We start from the raw sequence: 26,251 nt of genomic DNA on the forward strand, positions 1-26,251 counted from the left end.
ATAAATATGTATTGTTTTCTTCTGCGTATTCTATTTGTATTTGTATGTAAATCAAACTAATAAATTTTAACACATTTTCCACAGCGCGACAATATTTTTCATTTATCCATATACACACATTTTATTTCGACTATTTGTTACAAGTCTTTAAAAACACCAAAAATGTATAGCATGTTTCTAAATAAAAAATACAAAGAATAGTATTTAAATTGAGTTAACAACATTTGACAAAAAGGAGATTTGCCTTTGGGTTGTACCCAGCAGCAAAACAAAACATAAAACGATAATATTGCTTAAGCTTAATAAATGCACTTTCGATTGAGTCTCTCCGGTTAAGTTTTTGTAGAATAGTTTCGCTGTAGAGTTGGCAATTTTATTGCTTGAAGCTCTTCAGTGGATAGAATTCCTTATGCGCCTCAATGTGCTGCTCCAGCTCGCGCTGCTGCTGCTGCAGATGGTCGGGAATTGTGTCGTAGACACCCTCGAACATCTCACGCCAATTGGGCTTCAACTTCTTCTCCGACACGGCAATTTGCTTCAACACTTGCTTGCGCACGGTGCTAACAAATTCCGTCTCCTCCTGCTCGTTGAACCAGCCCTTGTGGACCATGTACTTCTTGAGCTTGGATATAGGATGCTCAAAAGTGTTCCACACGTCGATCTCATCGGCTGAACGATAGGCTGTGCTGTCATCCGAAGTCGAGTGATGTCCCACACGATATGCCAAGGCCTCGAACACAATAGGTTTGTTCTCGCGAAGCACATATTCCCTAGCCTTCTTCATTGCATTGTAGACGGCGAACACATCAGTACCATCTACACGAATCGTGGCAATGCCATAACCCATGGGACCACGACCAGCGATGCCATCACCGCGGTACTGTTCATTGGATGGCGTGGAGATCGCAAAACCATTGTTGCGACTAAAAGCAGAATATATGTTAATATATTAAGTTATTAAGATATATAATTAGTTACCAGAAGAGTATGACTGGACACTCGAGTGTGGCGGCAAAGTTGAACGCAGCGTGTGTGTCACCTTCGGAGGCAGCACCTTCACCGAAATAGCAGATGACACAGGCATCGTTGTCGAGTCGTCGCTTCAAGGCGTAGGCAGCACCTACAGCTTGGGGAATTTGCGTGGCTGTAAAGGAGAGATTTAATACAGACCATATATAAAAAGTCTTTGCTAAGCACTGCTTGAAGAACATTTAAGATTTTTGTAAGTATTACAGTCCTTTAATTAAGCTTTGATAGTAAATTGCAAACTCCTAGCTCTTACCATTTTGACCAAGGATCCATAGTTCCCTGATCGGAGTTAGGTAATTACTTTAGTAGTAGGAAAAGCTCCTTAAATTATGTAAATTCTATGGTGAAAATTATTACAGCCTCCTAGCTATTATCGTTTAAACTGAAGGTTGTAAATATGTGGTTTCGTTTTCGGAGCTAGGTTTAGAATTAGATTTCTTAAATGTTGTCAACTACAAACGATAGTCTCTTATCTGCTACCCTAAATAGTTAAGAGTTTGAGTCTCCTCACGTTGTACAGCTTCCTCGCTCTTATCGTTTAAAAAACACATTGGTAGATCGGTCGGTTGCTGAGTAAGTCATTAAGTTCACGAATTGTATGAAGAGTTACTTATTGTGGTCTATTACTTACACAGTGGACTAGAGATGGTGACAAAGTTCAGCTCCTTGGAGCCATAGTGTACTGGCATCTGTTTGCCACGTCCCAAATCATCTACATTGCCATAGCACTGATCGATGAATTGATCGATGCGGAAGCCACGCCACACCAACACACCAGCCTCTCGATACTGGCCATAGATGATGTCGCGCATCTCCAAAGCAGCTGCGCTGCCAATATGCGATGCCTCCTCTCCAAAGTTCGTCATGTAGAAAGAGATGCGACCCTGACGTTGCGATTCATACAGGATCTTGTCCATAGTGGACAGCAGTAGCATGTCACGGAACATTTTCTCGACTACCTCTTGACTCAGCTGGGGATCCTCGTTTTTATTGAGAATGTAGCCATCGCGATCCATCACACGATAGATGGGAATGGGAGCATAATCCTCAGGCAGCGTTAGTTTCAGATCGTTCACGAATGACGCATTACGTGCCCCTGGAAATGTGGCACCATCATCCTCTGACTTTGAACTGTAGCCACGCTGAGCTATCGCAGCATTAAACTGGATAAAAACAACAACAGTTAGATAGCTGAGCATGCGAAGATTCTTGCGAATTGAAATACAAACCAGTTTGGCATTTTGGCGGGCAGCGCCAACAGCATTGAACAGATTACGGGATTTTCGCAGGAATGACATGTTAACTAATGCGAATTAAATGCGAGAAAAGTGCAACAATAAACAATTGCAAAACAAATGAATTATTGCTGCGTGTTCTGTTGCTGCTGCCTTGGGAATTCAATCAGCTGCGTTACGCAACAAGTTGCGGCTAAGCAAAGTACGCTGCTCCTGACTTTTTGGTGGATTGATTAGTTTTTGGTATATTTGTATTTTGTGTATTTTCCTACATTTTTAATGCATTATATATTCATTAATCTATTATTTAAGGTAGCTTAAATTAAATTTATTAATAAATATAAGTTAATCTTAATTTACATGCTAAGTATTATTATTATTATTAATTTTATTATTATTATGTATGTATGCAAGCATAATTTACGACTGAGCAGCGTACTATTCAATCAGCGTTAGCTTGTTGAAGCCTGTGTTGGTAAACTCTACGAAATGGCATCTGAACACATTGGCGACAAACAATTTTGGCTGGCAATAGCAATATTAATTAAGAACTATCATGCACTGAATAAAAAAATATTCGAGGTGTTGATCACAGAAGTGCAAAAACAACAGGATGGAAAATTACATGCATCCAATGAAGATGAGCTGGAACAACAGCTGCAAACAGATGCCGGAGAGCGGACTTGCGATGGTTTTAAAATCCACTTTAAAATGCTGACCAAGAAAATGTCAACAAACATTTTGGCCAACGGTGTCGTGGGTAAGGCAAATGCAATTTAATCAGGCAATAACTAATACAAATTAACTTTACAGAGTTTGTACAGCAACGTTATGAATGTCACTTTGTAGACGCCCAATCCTTTGATGATTTTGCTGTGCAATTAAATGGTGGTGAACTAAAAGTTGCCACGTTCAACCAGAGCAACGACAAGGAGATTTCTCCAAGCTCCCGTTGGGCTGAGTTTGTGCTAAAGCCAAAGCTTCACAATTGGTCACAAAGCAAACGCGAAGAAGCTGCTCAAAAATCACTGCACTTGCTGGATGTGGAGAAGTATAATGATCTATACAAACAGCTGAAACAGAAGCATTCGCAAAGTCTTCTAGAATTGTGGCAAACGGCAAATGAATCAACGGATCCATTAAAATTCATCTACGAAGACTTGGCTATTGCTGCCTATCTCATCACACTCTGGAGCTGTACACAAAGCGAACCCACTGGTTTCGCCGACTTGGGATGCGGCAATGGACTGCTGGTCTATGTGCTCAATGCCGAGGGCTACAAAGGCTATGGTTATGACGTGCGGCAGCGTAAGCTTTGGTCGCTGTATCCCGATGAAACAAAAACAAAGCTTATTGAGCGCACTGTGGAACCAAATAGCTTTCGTTGTGAGTTCGATGGCATCGATTGGTTAATTGGCAATCATTCCGATGAGCTGTCGCCTTGGTTGCCAGTGCTTGCAGCGCGTCTCAAGTGCAGCTACTTCCTCCTACCTTGCTGCCCCTTCGAGCTGTCGGGTGCCAAGTTCCAGCGACGCAACACGTGTATTAGCGCCTATCAGGACTTTACTCTTTATGCCAGACAAGTGTCGCAGCAATGCGGCTTTGAAACGCTACAGGATCGCTTAAAGATACCAAGCACCAAACGCCTAGCTTTAATTGGACTCAAACGTACGGCGAAAGCGTCGTCTACGCTTGAAGATTTTGTGCAGCATGAGCTCCAAAAGTATCAAACTGGTGAATCCAAAACAGAGCAAACAGTCAAACTGCGAGAAAAAGCGGAATCCGTGAGAAATTGCACTCAGATCGAGAAGAGTATTATCGATACGCTGGTGCTGAAAATCTTTCGCATGCTGCTGGACAACACAACAGGCACAGAGTCATTATCATTCGAGTCTATTTGGCGGCAAGGAAGACAGTTGTCAATGCGCGAAATTGCTCAATCGCTCAGCAAAGAGGAGCTAACTGGCATCAAGTCGGAGTGTGGTGGCATTAAAACGCTCTTGCGTAATAAACACGAAATATTTGAGTTTTGTGGCAACGATCAAATTGGTCTACGCAAGCCCAAAGAAATTACAAAGTTGCAGCAGACAAAAGGAAAATTGCTGATCATTAAAAAACGTGCGTGTTTCTTTAAACTGCACCATCCTCAGGGTTGTCCATTGGAGGAGAGCGAGTGCTCGTTTATACATTAGTTATAGATGTTGTAGTTATAAAGACTATTGTACAAATTCGCATCATTTTACCCACTAGCAAAATAATAAACTTGTTAAAGTTGGCAAATCTTACAGCTGTCATATAGCATTCGGCGATACGCCTAATATTATGGCTAACAATAATCTAAGCAGTTAGCAGTTCAAAATGTTTCATTTTTATGAATACAACATCGACTGAAGCTTGTTCAGTTTTTAAATTTTGTTTTTTAATTGTATATTTCGTGTCTATTTTGTTAAATATTGTTCAGATTATTTATGATCTTGTATTGTAGAAGATAATTTTACGTTATTGCCGTCGCTTACATCTTCTGTTTTTGTTGCCAACGCGAAAGTTAATCATTGTTAAGAGGTCTTCAACGGGAACTGTCTGAGCTGTTGCTGCGACGACGGCGTCTAATTGGCGAGCGTGAACGACGTCGCGGTGATCGACGTCCTCTCGGTGGAGGCGAATTGCGCCTTCCGCCCCCGCCGCCTCCTCCACCACGATTATTGAAGCGATTAAATTGTGGCGGAGATCGCCAGCGTCCGCCTTGAGGACGTCGCATTTGAGGTGATGGTCGCCGCATTGGCGGTCGCTGTTTGGCGACAATTACCGGCGATACTGTGATTTCCTGGCCATCGATTTGTCCACCATCCATGTGTTTCATGGCTGACTCACAGTCCTCGGAGGTGGCGTATTCCACATACGCCATTCCGCGACCGAAATTCGGATGATAACGATCCGTAGGGAACTCTACGTTCTTCACAGTGCCAAAACTACTAAAGATCTCGAGCACATGGTCTTTGTTAACGTTGCGGGTCAAGCGACCCACGTGAATGCGCACTGGCTTCGGAGTGGGCGACCTGGAGCGGCTGCGACTGCGCGAGCGAGAACTTGAGCGCTCCCGACGCTTGGGCGGCGGCGTACGCTCAACTGTGCCGCGACCGCCGCCGCCACCACGTCGACGTGGTGAACGAGAACGGCTGGCGGAACGGGAGCGTTCGCGTTTCACGTTGTTCACTTCGCCCCCGCCGCCAGCACCGCCACTGCGATCATTAGAGGAGCGCGGACGAACACGATCTCTTGAACGGCTGCGACTGCGTTGCACCCGGTCACGTTCCCGCTCTGTGCGGTCGCGATCAGTTTCCTTACGTGCCTTGCTGTTGGCTCGCGGCGATTTGGTTGTTTTGCGTGGCGAACGCGAATTATCTTTGCCAGCAGCACCACCACCACCTCCGCGACGCCGGTTCTTTTCGCTGCGATCGGTGTCGGTTGACGATGAGGACGAGGAACTGGAGGAGTCGCTGGAGCTACTGGAGCTGGATCGGGAGTCTGAGCCAGAGCTGCTGCGCGATGATGAGCTACCCGAGGAACTACGGGTAGAGGGGGATAAACGTTTGCGTTAGTATTGAAAAAGTATTGATATAAAGAGGGGAAGGGGGTATTGAAAAACAATGTTGTACCTTCGGCTAGAGTCACTGCTAGAAGAGGCGGAGCCTCGTCGCTTTCGTTCCCGCTCTCTGCGCGATGATGAATTAGATGTAGTCGTAGCTTTCGCATCCTTCTCTTTCACTTCCTTCTCTTTATTTTCCTTTTCGCCCTCGGCGGTGGGAGACCGGGCACGCGCCCTAATGAAAAACAATGCGGTCATAGCTTGTATTTTACTTTCAACAGACCAATAAAACTTACATTTTTCAATAACACTTTAACTGGCGATTGTAACCAGTGACAAGCTGCCAAAATTTTTTTTAATTTTCAGCGAAAAAACTTTTTTTAAAATACTCAAGTCGAAAAATATTCAATGGCGTTCCCTGCAACGATGTTTTTACACCGACACAGTATCGATGTTATCAGTGTGACCATAAAATGGCATTTCAAAATATACTCTACTCAGGCATTTTAAAAATATACCTAATCACCAGCTTGATGAGAACTCACTAGTGCTCGATAAAAGCGAAATACAAAATTTAAATATTTTTGTATTTTTACATTTATCTTAATTTTACCAGTTAGTGTATCAGTCCACTTATTCACAATGTACATCTGAAAATATACCAATAATGCTTTCCCTCAAATTTAAAGTGTCTCTACCATTTTGCTTGAATCAGGGTTGTATTGCTGATTATTTTGTAATATACTATTCAAAAGAAATTTTAAAAAATATTACATACAATTTGATTATGTGAATTCTGTAGTTTTTACATTACTTATTTGTGGGTTTATAGGTTTTTAATTTGGAAAAACAGAAAAACAATATGATAAATATATACCCGTAAATTTATCATATACATCGTTTTTCTATGGAACTCAAAATCATATAGAAATGTTTTTACCCAAATCGCTTTTAATATGAACAATAAACTCACAAAAGTGAAATAAATAAAGGAATAAAATCAATATTTACTCTTTAAGGAGAATTTATAGAATGACATTTAACTTATAAAATTCAGGAAAAAAAAGTAAATGGCATTTCTTGGGACAGTAACTGTATACGATGGTATTTTTTTTGGGACAAATGACATTTTCTCATTGTTATGGTCGCGGTCACACTGATCCACGCACACATACACTTATATACTGCGCTTTGTCAGGTCGAGAGTTGCAAAGGTAAACCCTCCCATAAAGAAAATTTAATCATCATACCAAGTGTAATAATTGTTATTTAAAGTAGAATTTGCGAAGAGCTATTGTGTTATGCAAATGGTGCTCGTGAAAGTAAACGCATTTACGTAGTGCAATTATATAAAACGCAGTTGTTTAATGCCAGTTTTTATCTACTGGGATGGTGACGAAGTGGTTGTCATTGTGAATTCATATACATACATATATGTATGTGTGTACGTATGTTTGTTTATTTGTGAGTGTGTGTGTCGTGTACCCACATTCACATACATATGTGAACTTGTGTTGATTTTAAATGCGCTATGACCAAAGGGGAGCGGTTGCAAACCAAGCCACACTGTGGGGCACAGAGTTTCGATTTTTTACCCATATCTTCTATGTGTATACTCTACTCGCAACGCATTTACAATTGATACCATTTGCTTCCCCACCACACACAAAGAGACTGAGAGAACGCGATGCGAGAGAGAGAAAAAAGAGATGTGATGGTGAGAGAGAATGTTAAAGCGAACGAGGGAGCAAATAAATGGTTTTGTCCGAGCATTTTACCCACTACCTCTTTGTCTGTTCAAGCGAGCTCTCGTGCTGGTATTTTTCTCGCTCGCTCGCGATTTGGTTGGTGTGTAAAATTATTTATTTTTCCCCGTTTTATTTTGCAATCGTTGTGCTGACTGTGTGTAAGTGTACATTAGTGTTAATAATATTTAGCACGCTAATTCGAAGCGTATTTATGTTTACATATATATGTACATGTATACACAAAGTTAACAAAGCAGAAAAAACATTTAATTTTTTATAGTATACATATTCACGTATATTCATATAATAAATGTGTGTATCACACACATACATATGTTGTGCGAGTGTGTAATGTGTGTGTGTAAAGAGCAATCGTCGTAGCTATTCCGACTCTACGATGACTACGCAATACAGCAGCAACAACAACAAGAGACATTGAGAGTCGAGGCTTCGTTCGTTAGGTGGGTTTTGGTTTTCTCTTTTGCTTATCGTCATTACTCTCTCTCTCTCGACTCGTTTAAATGTGTGCGTGAGTGTTTGTCCGTCTGTTTGGTTGACTTTATCTCTCTCTGTCGTGGCTTTGAACTGTCGAGAGTAAAAGGCACATGATGTACGTATGTATGTACAAATTGCAGACATACATATTTTCTTTTGATAATTTATTGTTTTAATTTTGAGAGGGTGGCAAACAAAGTGTGTTCAACTTTTGATGAGTCCCTGGCCCTCACACACATGCACATACACACACGCACAAACAAACACAAGCAAACAATATGCAAATGTGATTGCTTCAACATAAAAATATCAGCATACATACTTACAAACATTGTATATATGGATGTATGTATTATACATGTAAATGAAAGTATTTTGATTGTTGCGGACGTGTTTAACGATGTCTAGAAAACAAGCAAATCGAGACGCAGTTACAACCAGACATATTAATTGTTTATAGGCCAAGTGTGAATTTTAAACAAACATACGTACACACATATGAATATATAAATATATATTTTTAACTGCCTGCTTAACTTAAATATATATATATATCTCTTATTTTTATATATAACATTGTGCATTATTATGGCAATTAAAACCACGCTTTTTATATACAAAATTATATGTACATGCGTCCCACCATTTATTACACACATACTACTAACAACTACATACACACACACATACACATTTAACTAATTAATATCCAAGTAATTTAGTCTCAAACTCAAACTGAATGTAATTGCAAATGTTTCTTTTACTTTTATTTTCTTTGTTTTTAGCATACATACAATACAATATTTTATTGCTGGTTTTGGTGGTAAATTTGCATTTGTTAATGGCCGTGGCCAAGACAGACGTGCCCGCTTTTTAACTCAAACCAAACAAACAAACACACGTCTCTCTCTGTCTCTCTCAATGAAAATCGATCATCAAGTGTTTTTCAATTAACTTGTATCCCATATGTAAAAAAAAAAAAAAAACAAAATAAAAAGAATATATCGAAACTAAAACAAAATGTATACTAAGTAACGATACCGCATAAGACTGTCATTATTATTATTATTGCCGCCGCGTTTATCTGTATCTGTAACAGTACCTCAGTATACGTATCTGTATCTCACTGACCAACTACTGCAAAAGCGCAAACTTCAAACTGCACACACCTCAGCCTCAACGTCAAAGCTCATGTTAAGCTCGCCTCCATACGCCAACTTATTATATATCAACATATATAGTATTATTCCTCGTACCGCCTACCAACAAATACTACCAACAACAACAACAACTACTACTACCAACAACTACAACAACCAGAACCATCAGCATTCTGCAACTCTTGGCAAGAGACTCGGCTTTAGTTTGTAAGCTTGTTATTTTTTTTGTATGTATGTATTCTCTGTAAATTCGTTAAAACATACTATTTGAAAAACAAAAATGTACTATTTAATTGAAGTTATGCTTTATGCAAGACGAAACTTCGTCAAATCTCTTTTATACTTTATTGCATCAATCACGTTTATTGTGTATGTTCGTCTTGCATTTCGCACACCTTCTATTAATACATATCACATGTAATAATTCTGTATTTGTTCTCCGTTCTTTGGTTTTGAAAACAATGCTCTAACTCCATACCATCCAACAACAACAACAACAACTACAACACACTCATTGTTTGTTTATTGCACACACACTAGCATATATGTATATATAGATAACACAGCTCAACTTTGATACATAGTTACATGAAGCATTAGAGACGGTTTATGTACCTTGATAAAACCGAAATGAACTGAGTCAAGACTTGCTGATAAAAAAGTACGGACTGCAGTTGCCATAGAAGTGATTGGGAGTATCTTGATAAGAAAAGCGATGACTGATTAGCTTAGTTCCTTGGCCCATTCGATTCAGAAGCTACATAGTTTACTACTAAGGAGAGCACTAATATAAAATGAAGAATTAAGAATCGTAATCTCCATCTCAGACTAAATATAATTGGGACCATATTTATAAGAACTATTTATCTGTACAATTAAGTGTGCTTTTAGATTAACAAGAAATCCATTAAATAACATTAGAACGGGTTTTTATATGCATTTAATAAACAATATCTGACTGATTAGTTGCCATTCATTACTAGAATATCCAAAGTACTATTTTAATCTACATTGTTCTAATGAATAACCAATTAAGTATTTGCTCTAATATGAAAAGAATGTTGTACTACATTAATATGCTTCAATACATAGAAAACATAATCATACAATGTGATAACTACTGTGATAACAAAAAAAAGAAAAGAAAAAAAAGAACGATGTAATAGCTGTACAATATCAAAGTTGGCCTGTTGCATATACATATGTATATGTATGTATGTATGAACATGAACGATAAATGTTATACTGCCCAATTAAAATTGTTGATAGTACTAACTTTTCTTGAACCCATCGAATAGCGATAAGTAATGTGCTGTAATCTGTAACTTCTATCCCAACGAGAACATTTACTAATAATTGTGTTTTGTTTACTCTACTCTATATACAACATATTATATTTATCACGCACCAACACATGCATATGAAATATATATAACTATTAGCTAGCTATACATATATATGGCCTCTGTATGATGATTACATTTATACTATATATACATATTTCCCCTCCATTTATATATCTTACAACAAGGCATACTACATACATAAATACATTTATCAGGCATATTGTGTATTCTTTATAAACTATATATATATATATGTATTATATATACTAGTTCTCAGAGACTAACCACGCACGTATCTCATTCAGTTCCATTTTATTATTGATAATCTATATATTAAAGCTACACTGTTACAACGAAACTGAAAAATTGTTGCTGTTTTATTTATTACGAGAATATGCATAAATATCATATTTGTGTATGTTTTTCCTTTACTATTTACATAATTACTACTACACGCACACATTTACACATACACATTTATTTCTCCTCCTCCCCCCCTGCCCCCCTCTAAGTAAGTACATAGAGAGTCCCCATAAATGTTTTGTTTGGTTTTCCTTTTTTATTATTTGTTTTTCTTTTTTTTATATATACATACATATATTGTATACATACATTTGTTTTGAGCATGTTGGCTTGTTGGTTGTTTTTGCTTTCTGTTCTGGAATCGCGGGCGCGGCTTTAAATAAAGTACGAGTAACTTAACATACAACAAACATACAGTAGTTGAAAATTACCCGCAACTTTGATATAAAAAAACGCAAAACGTTTTTCCGTTTCCCCAACTCTTGCAGCTAAATGAGTTTTGAATAACCAAAAAGAATAAATAAGAAACCAATTGCAAACGTAAGTTTCGAGGGCAACAGCCGCAGCATGCTGAACTCCAATGCCAATCATTCTGGCAACAGCCGTCGGCCATTTTCGCGTAATTCCTCATCGGCCCGCTCCCATCGCGGACGCATGCTCTATTCCCCGCATCCCCACGGACAACAGCAGCAGCAGCAGCAACAACAACAACAGCAGCAGCAGCAGCAACAACAGCGGAACAACAACAATGGCCTTGTGCCGGGTCATAGTCCCTGGTGCAATGTCAATCTAAATCGCCACAATAATGACAGCGGCAATAACAACAACAACAGTAACAACAACAATGCCAATAAAGATGCAATCGATGGCAGAAATTCAAATTGGTAAGAGCTGAGCTGCTTATGGTATTTAAAAAAAAAAAAAAAAAAAAAAATTATTCAAAAATTAAATACAAATTACGTTAGTTATTAAGTGACATATCAAACAAACAAAAAAAAAAAGCGAATTTGAAGTATCCCTCTAAAATCAACCCTGCCCCCCGATATCCTGCCGTTATCCCACACCGAACTTTGCCTCGATCTGCCATAAAAAATAACAACAACAACATCCTTGTAACTCGTTCCCAACGCTCCCCACGACAACAAACTATAGAACAGTTTTCTCTACTTTCTATCTATCTGTCTCTCTATCTCTATCAATATCTATCTCGTAACTACACCTCAACTGAATGAAAATCGCTTTTAGGTTAAAGGGAGAATTTTGTAATTAATCGCGCCCAAAAACAAAACAATTCAATTCAAAAATGAAGAACAAAAAAACAAAGCGTTGAATTTTCGAAGCACTAAATAAACTTGCATCAGCAGCAGCATCAAAGCAGTTGCAATCACTTAAGAGCGAGCTTTTACTCTTTGCCTCTACCTCACACACACTCTCTCCTCTATCTCTCTCTCTTTGTCGTTTGTCATACACTTTCTGTCTCTTCGGACAACTTTCACAGTGTGCGCGATTGCAGCTGCTTTGATGTTTACTTTTTTTTATATATTCGTTTTCATTTGTAATTTTCGTTCGTTCTCTTTCTTCATACTGTACATGATTTTATGTTTGTTCTTGTCAATTGGCACATATTGTATACCTTCTATTCTACCTACTAATTATCGTTGTATCTTTGCATTTACATTACATACTTATATACTTAATGAATATTTTAAAACATCAAATTACACCAAAGTTTCGTTTATGCTCCAATACAATAATAATAATAATAATAATACATTCCTAAATGTATCGTATGTAAATTTTTCTAACCGCTTCAATTACAAAGAACATGTATGTATTATGTATACATAAAAGGCGAAATTCCGTAGTAGATATTTTACATCTAACAGATATCAATAATCAGAAAATTCTTCATTTTTAATCATAACAACTTTAAAGTTCCAAAAACAAAACAAAACCAAATTCTTAAACCAAAAGAAAAATTGCATGAAGAGCACTTGAAAATGGCGATCAAACTTTATACGTAGCAAATGTCCTAAGTTTTTGTAGTTGTTTCTTTGTCCAAAAGCTTCTTAATTTACGTACATTATATACTTACTTACTAATTAAATACTATTTACTACATACAACATACAACATACATACTACTCGAACATATGTAAAGCGCGCTTAACGGATTTATACCAAGCATGCCGATTCATCAAGAATATTCTCAGTTTTTTGCCCAAGCTAGGCCAATCTCGAGAATCTAGCCAAAAATCTCCAAAATCTATGTATTCGTACTTGTAGTTGATAACAAAAAAAAAAACCAAAAATACAATATTCTTACAAATTGCGATTGCATAAAACTTTTTGCTTTATTTAAAATAGTTTAATGCTACGTGTGTATGTAATTCTTTTTGTATACTTTTAACGGTTTTGGTTAAGGATTTCTGAAGCATTTGAAGAATCCTAGCTGATTTATTGAAACTGTGAATATAGAGAGGAAAGCTTCTGAAGGAATACCTCGTAAAATTCGATTTTTTGTCTCTAAAATTGAATGAAAGTAAACCTTACGGAAATAACGATTTACTATATGTTCACTTAGTGGTTATTCTATTTTACTATGACCATGCAAAAAAAATCGAAAATCTCTTTTCAGAAATTCTTTGAAAATATAGAAAAATAAAATTTATTCTAGTTGAGAATTTCAAAAGCTCCTTTACTCAAAGTACACAAAAGTTTGAAAATTGTACAACTGTGGTGTTTGTTTAAAATCTTAAGTTTAGCTAAGATGTTTTTCAAATGAAATTTGAAAAATTCGTCAACTTTTTATTAACATAAATTTTATATTTTTGTTACAATAATCTTAAAATGTTTATCGTATTTTAACATCACAAAACAAAAGAAGTATTTTTGGTTTTTTAAATTTTGAAAAAAGTTCTGCCCATAAGGTAAATTATAAGTTTTTAGAACTATCTTCATACTTTGTGTTAACTTTGTTTTCCAGACCGAATCAGATCTTAAATCCAGGTATTCAGTTCTGCACTATTTCGTCATGACTCATAATGACTGTAATTTTATTGGACTGGGTACAGCGTGACTAAGTCATTTAACCGATTGCTAATGATAGGAAGAGAAAAAAAAAACGAATTACACCATCGATGGTATTTTCTCTGCAGGGAACACAACAGGATTAGAATTGTGCTGTATAACAAGAAAATGAGGAAACACTGCACCAAAAGTGCTTTTCATGCAAAAAAGAAAAAAAAAGTATTTATGAAACAACATTATCGAGTTGTGTTGGTTCTATTCGAAACTAAACTTTGCTCCAATTTGTGAGTCACGAACTCAACTTTTGAAGGCGCTCACTTGGGCTGCTGTTTGTTTTCTATTGTTTATTCTTTTTACACTTTACTTTGACCAACCCGTTTCCTTTATTTTTTGCGCATAGTTTTGCTTCACGTTTAAGCTAAATAAACAAAATAAAAAAAAAAAAAAAAAAAAAAAAAAACAATGCAAAAGAAAAACAAAATAATGCGATGTTAAACCATGTGATAATAATGCAACCGTCAAAGTGCAAGCCAAAGTATAAAATTTAGTTACAAAATTTCCTCTTTATCCAAACCGTACAGTAAATACTTAGTTGTAATTTTTTCGATTCAACATTTTATGAATGATAATGCATTTTAGTTGAGTTTATTGATTGTTAATACATACTATATATTATAGATAGATTGGTGTATTTGTATTTTCGCTTAACTGCATTTTTGGTGCCGGAATTTTTATAAAATTATTAATAATCAAAAACGTCGACAATAAGTGAGAACTGAAAAATCATACTTAATGATCAAGAAACTCAGCTTAATGTTTTACTTATTTATTTGCATTATGCACACTGCGGCTTAGAATGTTTCCAAAACAGTTTTAATGTACCTTCTAGAAATTCATAAATAAAAAAGAAATCAATCAAAAATTTTACAAAACAATACAGAAACGAAAGCTTTTCCAAACATAAATTCAGCTCTTTACATCTAGAAAATGCGTTCCTATTCTTTTTCCGAATATTTCTGTTTTGATTTCATAATAAATCTTATAAATACTAACATTAAATATATATAGTGCATAGTCTGTGTGTGTGTGTGTGTGTGTGTGTGAGCAATATTCAATGCAAAATCAAGTGTAAACAAAAATATTTTTGAACTTTGTCACACCCTTTTTAACTAACTAGTAATAAATTTAGTACTCTATATGATTTGTGCTCTTTGGTTTAGACACATCTGTTAATCGTCTCTATATGATTTCTGCTCTTTTGGTTTAGACACCACTGTTCAAACGTTAACGTATTTTTGGCGCTTTGGCACGCCCACCAACCGCTGTGTGTGTGCGTGTGTGTGTACATATATAAACCTAAATACGTATATACTAGTTAGTATAAAATTGTGTATCCCAGCTCGAGATCACTCGATCTGTCACCCGAAAATAACTGTCTAAGCTTTGCATTCGCATGATATTGTGCTTACGTTTAGCGTTGGCGTTAACGTTGACCTTCATCACGTTTGACGTTATCGATTACGTCGTACTTTGCGTGGCAAAGCCTAAGCCAGCGCTCACATGCTCTGCTCTCTCTTTCTATTCAGGTATTGCTGCCAATACGTTTTACGTTTTTCCGTTCTCTTTTGTATATTTTGAGCATGTACAGCACTCTCTCTCTCTCTTTCTATTAAATTACTACATACATACATACTATATATCTCTCTATTTCTCATGTTTAGCTAGTGAACGCGTTCGTTACGTTGAAAAGTGTCCAAATAAAACTGTGATACTCGCATTTGTTGTTGAATCTATATTTTTTATGTTTTGTAAGCGTAGTGTGCATTAAAGCGAAAGCCCAAAACAAATAAATAAATAAAATAGCAAACTAACAAATTTCTATTTAAAATGCATAAGTACAACAAAAGCAAATAAGAACAAAACAAAAAAACCAAAAAAAAACTACTTATTATGTGCAAAATTAGTACGTATTTGTTTCTACTAAATGCATATTGTATATGTGTGTATATGTAGTTTAGATAGTCCATATTAATATATAATTACAATATTAATAATAATAATAACAGCAAAAGCAAGATCTACATATACACGCATTGCCATTATATTATTATATACTATATGTGTGTGTATATATTGATATTATATAATTATATATATATATATCTATATTAAACTAATAATCTAATTATTGCATTTTGCCATTTACATATATATTATTTTTATCTTTTTCGTTTTTCTTTCTTCTTCATAAAAAAAACCGAAAAAAAAACTGCAAAATAAAAAAAAACTATATAAATAACGTATATGTGTGGCTACCACTCTGCATATATACACTACTACTACTACTACTACCTACTACCTGTACATGTATATGCATACAAAATAACTATATATGGGTTGTGTTTATACTACTACCACCACACTGCTACTGCATTGATTTGATTGAACAATTTTCAAATGTATCTCGTAAACCGAATATATATATTATATACGTATATATTACAATTATATTATCTAAAATAAAACCAAAAAAAAAAAAAAAAAACGCAAATGCAAACCTAAATCGAAAATCCAGCGATGTACAAACAAGTAATTCTAGCGGAACTTGTATTTATAATAACAATAGCAAAACGCATCATCACAATAACAACAACAACAGCCTTAACCTTAATCACAGTCAAAATACCCACCACAGTCATCATCAGCATTATCATCCAGCATTATCATCATCTACACATTCCCACTCACAGTTTAACAGTAACAGTAACAGTCCCCATAACATTAACAGTAATCGTACCAATAGTTATCATCACGCCATTTCCAACACTGCACACAACAACAACATCAATTGCAATGATAACACCAACAACAATACTAGTAATTTGAGTAGCATTCTTCGTGCATCACAGCAACACAATGAAAACCACAATCCCAACATCCTGAACTCAAATTCGGGTTCGGGTTCGAGTCCCAGCTATCACAGCTATTATGATATGTGTCACAGTGCGTCAAGTGCGACGTCCGCTTTTGGTTCCATGTCCGTGTCCGTTGTCAGACTGCAGAATCCAGCACGCTTATGTTTAACAGTTGCCACTCCTCCCTCGCCATCACCGCGACGTTCCCCCCTCGTAGTGTCCTACAACAACAATAATAGCCTGCATTACTTAAGTCAACACCAAAGTTACAATCATAATCATCAATATCACAGCACTCATCATAACCCAAGTTACCAACCACAACCACAACACCAACAACAACATAATCAGCAATTACTACTAGTACAACAACCACAACCACCACCACCACAACAACAACAACCGACTAATCGCCAATCCCTCCCGCTAACACGTACGAATTCAAATTCAACAACCGCAACTTTCAATTCAACCAATACAACAACAAATAGTAACCCTACTGATGTTGTGAATGTCAATTCTTGTACCGATATAATTCCTCATGGGTCGTCTGCGCCACAACAACAACAACAACAACTACACCAACAACAACAAATGTGTTCACAACGGCAACAACAACTACAACGACGATCTCAAAACCAAAACCAAAACCATCATCAACTGTCGCCGTCGCTTCTTATGATCAACTTCAACCAAATGACTGATTCTCACATTAACAATGCATCAAATGCGTCACCCTCCTCCACCAATAGCCACAACCAAGGCCCCTCCGGTCCCCCTCCCCTGCTGCTGGGACCGGGTCATGGCCACCACAATCAGCGTAGCTACAACAACAATAATAACAACAACAATCGCAGCGGCAACAACAATGCGAATGGCAATGGCGGAAATGGAATTGGAAATGGCAATGGTAACCCTAATGGCGGCAGCCCTGCAGATTATATGAATTACCGTCGAGCCTGTCAACATCACAATAATAACAACAACAACAACAATAATTCGGGCAACGGCCACAACAACAATCGTCGCCACAATGGCAGCTACGAAAGGAATCCCAACAATAATGTGAGTAACAACAACTAGTCCGATACATCATTTTGACAAATTTTTGTAAACTGTTATACGGTCGCTTATTGTTGTTATACATGGTTAAATATTTTGCTTGTGGCAGGAAATGAGATTGAGTAATAATACTAAATTGCCAAAGATACCTTGAGAAATCTACAGTTGCAAATAGACATACGAAAAAAAAATTTGAAAATATGATTTTCAAGTCTTTAGCAAGGCCATTGACTACTTATGATTTTCCACGCGTGACCATCATTACTTGTTGAAGTCATAGTGTATTTTTATTTTTGAATACAATAAAGTATTATAATGGTCTCTTTATACATATTTAATGTTTTTAGTTAAAATAACAATTTGATTAAGTTTTATGCATTATCTATCAGTGGTGTCATTTTTTTCTGAGAAAAAAAAATCAATGAAAAAAAAAAAAAAAAAAAAACACGGAATATCAGAGAAAAAAGTTAAGAAAAAATTTTATAAAGCAATGTTTTGTTTTTCATTTTCCTCAGTTCAATTCTCAACATAAAATATATAATACATTATTGTACAAAAATGAAGAATTTTAGTATATTTAAGATATTGTCAATATTATCGGCATCTTCCTGTCCTTAAATTTCGTGCTGCAGCCACACATCTCTGACTTTTTGGTTGTAGGCTTCCTTCAAAAGTTCGCACCTATGTAAATTGGAGCGTCTTCCATCACTAACATTGTCAAATTCGATTGCGTCAATTTGTTTTAGAGCAAGCGAATTTCACAATGTTAGTGATGGAAGACGCTCCAAATTAGGTGCGAGCTTTTGAAGGAAGTTATTCGATACAAGTAAATATCGATATTTTGTCGAAAGAAATACATGTTTAACATTTCATCCGAAAAATTTAATTTAAGCATCTCTAAAATTTGAGTAAAGGTAAACTAAAAAAGAACTTTTTAAATTTGCTCAAAAAGCCAGAACACTTCAAAAAAGTCAAAATCTGACGGGAGAAAAGCTGAAATGACACGAAGCACATGGTGCCAATTATGCTAGTGCTAGTAATTAAAGTGTTATACAAAAATATCGATACATAGTAATAACGATAACATAGACAATTGGGAAACGCTTACAGTAGCAGCTTCAGCTATGAATTGTGAAGTGCGTAAGAAGTCATTGTGTTTTATACGTTTATAAATTACATTTAATTACTTAAAATGCATCTTGCTTATGCTGAATAAGTTTGAAAATGGAAAAGTCACTTTAAATTTATACTTTTGCGTGTTTGCATATTTATTTGCTTTCAGCACTTTGGTGGCAATGGCAGCTCGGAACAAGGCCTAGATCATCGATCTGATGTCGGCTATAGCTTTATGCGCAACGGTGGCGGCTACGGTCGCAATGGATCCCACTACCAGCACATGGGCAATGGCTACAACAACAACAATGGTGCGTCCACATCATCTGCTGGCCAAGGTTTAATGGGCGATATGCCCTCGGGATCTGGACTGTCGGGCTCGACACTCTCGCTGAACAATGGACCAGGTCCGAATGGGCTTAACTCCGATAGTCCATCGCGCAAGCGTCGTCGTATCTCAGGGCGACCTAGTCAATCTCCACCAGCAATTTGGGAGCCAAGACGCTCACAGCGTGTCATGGTGAGTTTGGTGTAGCATTCGCTATAATTCAGCATCTCACACTGCCCCTTTTCAGATGCAGCAGGGAAGTCCACCATTGCGTCGGCCACGTTTGCGTGATGTTGTCACATCCACACAGCAGCAGCAGCATCAGCAATATGCCGCACAGCAGCATCACGCACAACAGCAGCCGCCACCGCCCAACTACCATCAGATGCACCACCATCAGCCGCATTTCGTGTCGCAGCAGCAGGCGCATCCTCATGGGCATCCACATCGCTCGCCCTGGGATCTAACAGGCCAAGGCTCTGGAGCTGGAGCTGTGGGCAATGCGGCTGCTGGCAACGCAGGTGCTGTTGGTCCCTCATCCAGCAGCACAGTAGGCGCCATGCTGCAGCAGGTGCAGGCACCACCACCACAGGCACCGCCCACACATCAGCAGACGGTGTCTGCTGGTCCGCCACCACCACCGCCCACTTCGCTGATGGTCGATCTAAATCTGAACCAAGTGCCCGTTAGCCTGGCTTTGCGTCACGAGCCCATCTGGGCATCGTTCTGCACGTATCCGGCGCACGTCTCGCTGCCAGCGCAGGCTCGCTTGGCGCCCTGCCATCTGCACGGCATCTACACGCAACCCTTCTCGGCGGCACCCGCTGGACTGGCGGCTGCTCCACTGCAGGTGGCCCAGGTGCCAACGCCCACACAGGTGGCTGCGGCTGCCGCAGCGGCACAAGCGATGATCCAGCAGGCAACGATCACGGCACAGCAGCAGCAACGTGATGTGGCCGCCATTGCGGTGGCCAATTTGACACTGGAGCCGCCCACACATCACTTGGACGGTCATCAGGCAGCCGCAGCGGCGGCGGCGGCAGCAGCAGCTGCAGCAGCAAGTGCTCCGGTCGGTGCTCAAGCGCCGCACTCACATCCCCATCCCCATCAGCATCCGCATCAGCATTCGCATCCGCATCAGCATCAGTTGCCGCCAAGTCACATCCACATCGCCTCCATGAGCGCCGCAGCGGCGGCGGCAACACAGCATCTACATTCCACGGCCGCAGCGGCAGCAGCTGCCGCACATGTGACACAGATGTCGGCGGCACCGCAGCAGATCATCATATCGTCGGAACGACGCACATTCCCGCCCCACAGGCGCATTCCGCGCTTCTGGCCGGCAAATCCTGGAGCTCATCGTCATGTGCTGCCGCCGCAATCTCTGGCGGCCCATCAGGCGCCCGTGCAGATTCAAACCACCGCTGGCATCATCAATCCGGGCTTCTTGCTCAATTTCCTGTAAATGATTCAATTGTCTTGTTGGATGTTAAATTTACTTCAACTTCATTTTCTCTTTGCAGTGCTATGTTCCCCCTGTCACCCTACAATCAACACGACCTAAACTCCGCGGACACCAATGAGACGGAGAACTATGAGGCGCTCCTCAGTCTGGCCGAACGTCTAGGCGAGGCCAAGCCCCGCGGTCTGACCCGCAACGAAATTGATCAGCTGCCCAGCTACAAGTACAATCCAGAGGCCCACAATGGTATGCTAGCTTTTTTTTGATCTTGTTAATAATTTGTGCTAATTATTTTGCTCTGCCAGGTGATCAATCCTCCTGCGTCGTCTGCATGTGCGACTTTGAGCTGCGTCAGCTGCTACGTGTCCTGCCCTGTTCCCACGAGTTCCACGCTAAATGTGTGGACAAATGGCTACGCGTAAGTCACATTTATTTCATTGACTGAAATTCCACCTAACCCCAGAGTTGAAGAAAGCAAATGTAGTCCTCAAACCATGCTTAGAGGCCACTCCTTTATCAAAATTATCCAATATTTGCATATAGAAGCAATATATATGCATTATTCATGCGACAATTTTTTTCGAATAATTGTCATGAAATAATTATGGGTTTGTTCTGTGATTTAAAAATATGGTAGAATCAACACAACTTAATATAATTAGCTTACAATATTTCCAAATCATTTATAATTTTTGGATTTAATATTTACACTATATAGTGTTAAAAATTGCACACCCAAATTTTTACATATAATATTTTATTGGGTTTATTTTTATTCTAAACGAATGCGCTTTAAAATATGACTCAAAAATCGTAAAATATGTTTTCGAGGTGATAAAACTTAACAGCTGATGTGGTTTTAATGAGCAATATTTTTGCTAGTCCAATAAGTGGAGCCAATAAGTTAAATTAAAATAATAAAATATATATAAAACATAATAGTAACAAAAATAAATAATCCCAAGTGGGTTTACATATAATTGTACGTAATAGATATTACGGCACATCGATATTTCGCGCAATTTAGTTACAGCAATTTCTCACATATTTTTTTTTTTTACACTTACATAAATTAATGGAATATTTTAATCAATTTGTTGCGCTCTAAAATATGAGTTCACAAAAATCTAAAATATGTTTCGAGGTGATAAATTATATTACTTAACAGCTGATGTTCGCTTAATGTGCAATATTTTTGCTAATCCAATAAGTGGAGCCAATAAGTTAAATTTAAGATGTCAAGTGGGTTTTTTATTGTATGTATGTAATTGTATAATTTTGTATGTAAATCAAGTAAGTCATCAATATTACGGCACATCGATATTTAGTGCCATTTAGTTACTGCAATTTCTCACATACATATTTAATTTTGCACATAAATTAATGGAACATTTTAACTTTTTTTTTTTTGCAGTCCAATCGCACGTGCCCCATTTGCCGTGGCAATGCCTCGGATTACTTTGATAGCGCCGATCATCAGCAGGCAGCTCAAGCCCAAGCTCAGGCGCAATCGCAAGTGCAAGCGCCGGGAGTTGCTGCCACTGTGGCAGGTGCAAGCAGCGTGGCAGGATCAACAGCGACCAGTGCTAGCAATGCACCATCATCGGTGGCTGCCGCAGTGGCTGGTGTTGCAGGCACTAACAATGTGCAGCAGAGTCAGGCTGCCTAAGGAGTGTGTTAACATTTATATATTCAAGAGATAACACCAACAATAATAACCACAAAAATATAAATACTACACGCTTTCGCCACGTCGTCCAGGATCGGAGCACATCTACAAATACAACCAAACAAACAAATAAACAAAACACACACACACAGAGTTTGCCTACATGAGTAATTGATAAAACGCGCAACGAATCCAACTGCCAAATCGCTTCCCTTTTAACCAGGCCACTTCAATAGCTTGTTGTAGAACTAAACTTAGGCGGTAGTTGTATGTAAGTAACAAATAGTAACAGTAACTTGTAATCATAATCAAAAAACAAAAACAAAAAAAACCAAACAAAAACAAAATGCATACCACCAAGATTTCATTACATACATAAGTACTCTTCGTGCATACGTATCGATAGTCAATAATCGATAGTATTGTTAAATGTGCTAAACTTGAGCGAACTAGAACTAATGAAGTTGAAAGTCATCACTGATTTTTCTCCAGCAGTGCAGTGCTAATGGGGGTCGATATTACAACAAAAAAAAAAAAAAAAGAAAAGAAAAGAAAAGAGAATTGTTGAGCTCAACTGCCGCCTGTGCTTCTTTATAGTTTCCTTGCATCACATGTAACAACAACTTCATAAATATCGAGTGCATACTAAGTATATATACCTGTACTAAAAATGGTGTATTTTGAAATGTTGCTGTCCACACTCACACACACAAATACACACTCACACGCTGCATACAAACATATATTATTAATTAACGCTATATATGCAATTGAGACAAAGAAAAAAAATGAAAGAGAAAATCAAATATATTTGTATTTGTTTATGCTTTACGTTATCTTATTCTTATATAAACATATTACATACATACACACAAGCATATAATATTTGCATTTTATTTTATCTTTATACTTACAACAAATATTGTATATTATACGAGCTGAACCCACTGAAGGAAGTTTTTCTTCTTTTTGCACTAAGCAAACAAAACAAAAAAAAAAAAAAAAAAAGGAAATTAAATTACAAAACAAGAATAATATGTACTAAAAAATGGAAATTGAACTCTTTCTATTTTGCGTTTCAACAATTTTTAATTAGTATACATAAACTATATTAAACAAGCAACTAACTTTGAAACATATAAGCAATCTTTGAAATCGACTTAAAAAAAAACACACAATACCAATGGGAATCGTATAGGAACGTTTAACACACACAACAACAAAACATACTATATACATATACATACACACACATGCGTACGTATATAATAATGATCGATAGCACACACACATACTTGCATACATACATAATGATATAACTTTAGCATAACAAAGAGTTCAACGCGGTACCCAATTATCTAGACAACCTAACCTCACTTTGTCCTGACTGACTAACTAACAAACTTGCTTCTTGACTCAGATCGTGAATGATTATCATCAAAATGCGACGGACTTTGCCATTTCAACGGGGCCTGTCATAGTCACCTTGGGTATCGGGTGTAACATACATATTAGTATGGCATGGATGATTATCGTTGGGCTTATCTAACTACATACATACATTTGTTCTCTGTCGTAGACGTGTGCGTTATTATGCAATTGCTATATACTTGTATGTATGTCGTGCATAAGTACACAATCCCCCTGCATACACATAAACTAAATTATTAACATATATAGTGTGTTATATACATACATATTCTATCCTGAATGGGAATGGGGAGCTCCGGCAGCTCCAGTTCCGTAGTCTTTTGCCTTTTTCAATACAGTATGTAACGTGTTTATCATGCTCTACTTACACACCTAAAACCTCCTTGAATTTGAATCAATGTGACTTGTCTATTAAAAGTAGCACGCTGGCCGAGCATCAGATGCATACATATGCATAACGCGTATGTGTGCATGTACTTTATACATATACAAATACTATATATATATATCGATCTATATAGAGTTTTCTTCTCAATTACATATGTACGACATTTATATGCACTACAACTAGCCTATGGAATCCGTACGTTTTTAACAATATACATGTGCTAGTATATATTGAACAATTACAACAAATAACTAACTAACAATAATAATGTGTTAATACTACTATGTACGAAAATATACTTACAAACAACAACTTTAACAAACAAATAACAATACAGAATACCAAGTAAATTGAAATGATTCCTGCCCTCCATTCGTATCAAACCATTAAAACTAACTCAAAACAACGTTTTTTATAGGATATATGGCATTGATTTTTTTGTGAGAAATGCATATATATACAGAAACACATATATAGATATATTGAGCATAAATGCATACATATATTGAATAAATTACAAAATAGTGTAGCATTTTTCCAGACAGTACATAATAATACTATCTATCTATCTATAACATTATAAGCACAGCAGATGTGTTTTGCTTATAGCCAGAGTTTTTTCCTGTATTCTGAGATAACTATTATACTACTAATAACTCCAAAGAAAAACACAGCTCTACAGTTTCCGGTACCCACCCAAGAAAGGTTTACGCATTGCATTGCAACATTTTTGGGTCCGCTTAGCGTGGCTGACTACTTTATCGAAACAAACAAGATGAACACCCAAAACAATAATAATGTTTTCAAACCTTATTACAAATGCTATGCATAACGTGAAAATAAAATATAAATTCTTGATACCTAGTATATAATGATACATATAATATATATATGTATGTAAAATGTGTGTGTATTTATTTTTAATCTACATAAATGTAAATGGTATTTCCAAAAGACCATTATAAAAGGTGTTGTGCTTTTCTAGAATTTTATTAGTAGAAAGAAATGTTTATTTTTTGTCACAATAAATACAAAAAACAAAAAAACTAAAACGTTATAATAAACAAAAAAAAAAAAAAAAAAATTATAAAAGCAAATATATATATATATACATATATACATGGATATGAATTGAATACCTTTTATACGTGCACTGACATACTTACCTACAAGTATAAAAATATATATATATTTACAAATAAAATCTCAATCAACCGAACTAAAAAGCAAACAGCTTAATTCAACACTTTCAAGCTAATTTCGTAATTCAAATCATTTGAGTTCATTCTTTAACTCCTCCTTTGGTTTATTGCCACCTTTTTCTGAAACTTTCATTAATAAAGGCACTAATCAATGTGCCTAGTTTTCTAACTTTTAATGGTTTATATTTTCAAAACACTTAAAAAGTCAAATGCTTATCATAAAGTATGAAAAAGGAATAAAAAAATAAAAAATATAATATAAAGTTTTGCTGTGATTCGTGATGTAGATGTACGTTATATATATTTAATTATATAAAATGCAATAAAATTTCAAGCATATAAAAGCATAATTATTCCAAATTATTACAAGAGCCGATTTCAACAAAATAAAAAATAAAAAAAACAAAACATAAAAATAAAAAATCAAAAACATTTTATGCATGACAAATTTTCCAACAATATGTACGTCATACTCTAACATCATTGTCTAGATTTGTCTAGAATTGTGCAATTTTAAATGTGACTATTATTTTACATTTTTGTAGACAAAAACCGAGACACTCTTATAGTAATTGTAAAAATCAGTTAACCATAGTATTAAACAAATCTTTTTCAATGGCATTATAATGGTGAGTGGGCGTTTTTAATGTTAATTGCAATAATTTCAGTTTTCGTTTTTGTATTAACTCGCAAAATTTCAATAAAATTTGATGAACGTAAAATAAATAAATGGTTTCTGTGTTTGTTTT

General features: G+C 36.9%; 4 protein-coding genes across 11 annotated transcripts; 2 read left to right on the forward strand and 2 right to left on the reverse strand.

Annotated features, from left to right (window-relative positions):
• Positions 1-14: 14 nt before the first annotated feature.
• Positions 15-2,437, reverse strand: LOC117574642 (2-oxoisovalerate dehydrogenase subunit alpha, mitochondrial). The gene is made up of 4 exons (XM_034258539.2): positions 2,259-2,437; positions 1,661-2,192; positions 979-1,144; positions 15-923 (listed from the first exon to the last, which is right to left on the reverse strand). The coding sequence occupies exons 1-4, from the start codon at positions 2,325-2,327 to the stop codon at positions 374-376; spliced, it is 1,317 nt and encodes a 438-aa protein (XP_034114430.2). The 5' UTR covers positions 2,328-2,437; the 3' UTR covers positions 15-373.
• A 288-nt stretch (positions 2,438-2,725) lies between these two features.
• On the forward strand, positions 2,726-4,662 carry LOC117575251 (probable tRNA (uracil-O(2)-)-methyltransferase). The gene is made up of 2 exons (XM_034259384.2): positions 2,726-3,024; positions 3,078-4,662. Exons 1-2 carry the CDS (start codon positions 2,754-2,756, stop codon positions 4,454-4,456), a joined length of 1,650 nt encoding a protein of 549 aa, XP_034115275.2. The 5' UTR covers positions 2,726-2,753; the 3' UTR covers positions 4,457-4,662.
• Positions 4,663-4,668: 6 nt separating this feature from the next.
• On the reverse strand, positions 4,669-6,312 carry LOC117575252 (RNA-binding protein with serine-rich domain 1-B). Of its 2 annotated transcripts, none has more exons than XM_034259386.2 (3): positions 6,147-6,312; positions 5,921-6,085; positions 4,669-5,800 (listed from the first exon to the last, which is right to left on the reverse strand). In XM_034259386.2, coding segments are annotated over exons 1-3 (1,137 nt in total). In that variant the 5' UTR covers positions 6,149-6,312; the 3' UTR covers positions 4,669-4,830. The 2 variants fall into 2 exon arrangements, with proteins under 2 accessions (XP_034115277.2, XP_034115276.2); XM_034259385.2 differs by having other exon boundaries at positions 4,671-5,830.
• A 645-nt stretch (positions 6,313-6,957) lies between these two features.
• On the forward strand, positions 6,958-25,384 carry LOC117573276 (putative uncharacterized protein DDB_G0289263). 7 transcript variants are annotated; one of them, XM_052007656.1, is made up of 8 exons: positions 7,572-7,756; positions 8,879-9,460; positions 17,600-17,912; positions 19,192-19,542; positions 19,598-20,811; positions 20,874-21,058; positions 21,118-21,230; positions 22,227-25,384. In XM_052007656.1, the coding sequence occupies exons 2-8, from the start codon at positions 9,285-9,287 to the stop codon at positions 22,479-22,481; spliced, it is 2,607 nt and encodes an 868-aa protein (XP_051863616.1). In that variant the 5' UTR covers positions 7,572-7,756; positions 8,879-9,284; the 3' UTR covers positions 22,482-25,384. The 7 variants fall into 7 exon arrangements, with proteins under 7 accessions (XP_051863617.1, XP_051863616.1, XP_034112251.2 ...); XM_052007657.1 differs by lacking the exons at positions 7,572-7,756; positions 8,879-9,460 and adding an exon at positions 6,958-7,064; XM_034256360.2 differs by lacking the exons at positions 7,572-7,756; positions 8,879-9,460 and adding an exon at positions 11,391-11,786 and having other exon boundaries at positions 16,508-17,912.
• Positions 25,385-26,251: the final 867 nt, after the last annotated feature.

This window comes from Drosophila albomicans, chromosome 2R (assembly GCF_009650485.2).
Source record: "Drosophila albomicans strain 15112-1751.03 chromosome 2R, ASM965048v2, whole genome shotgun sequence".
NCBI lineage: Eukaryota > Metazoa > Arthropoda > Insecta > Diptera > Drosophilidae > Drosophila > Drosophila albomicans.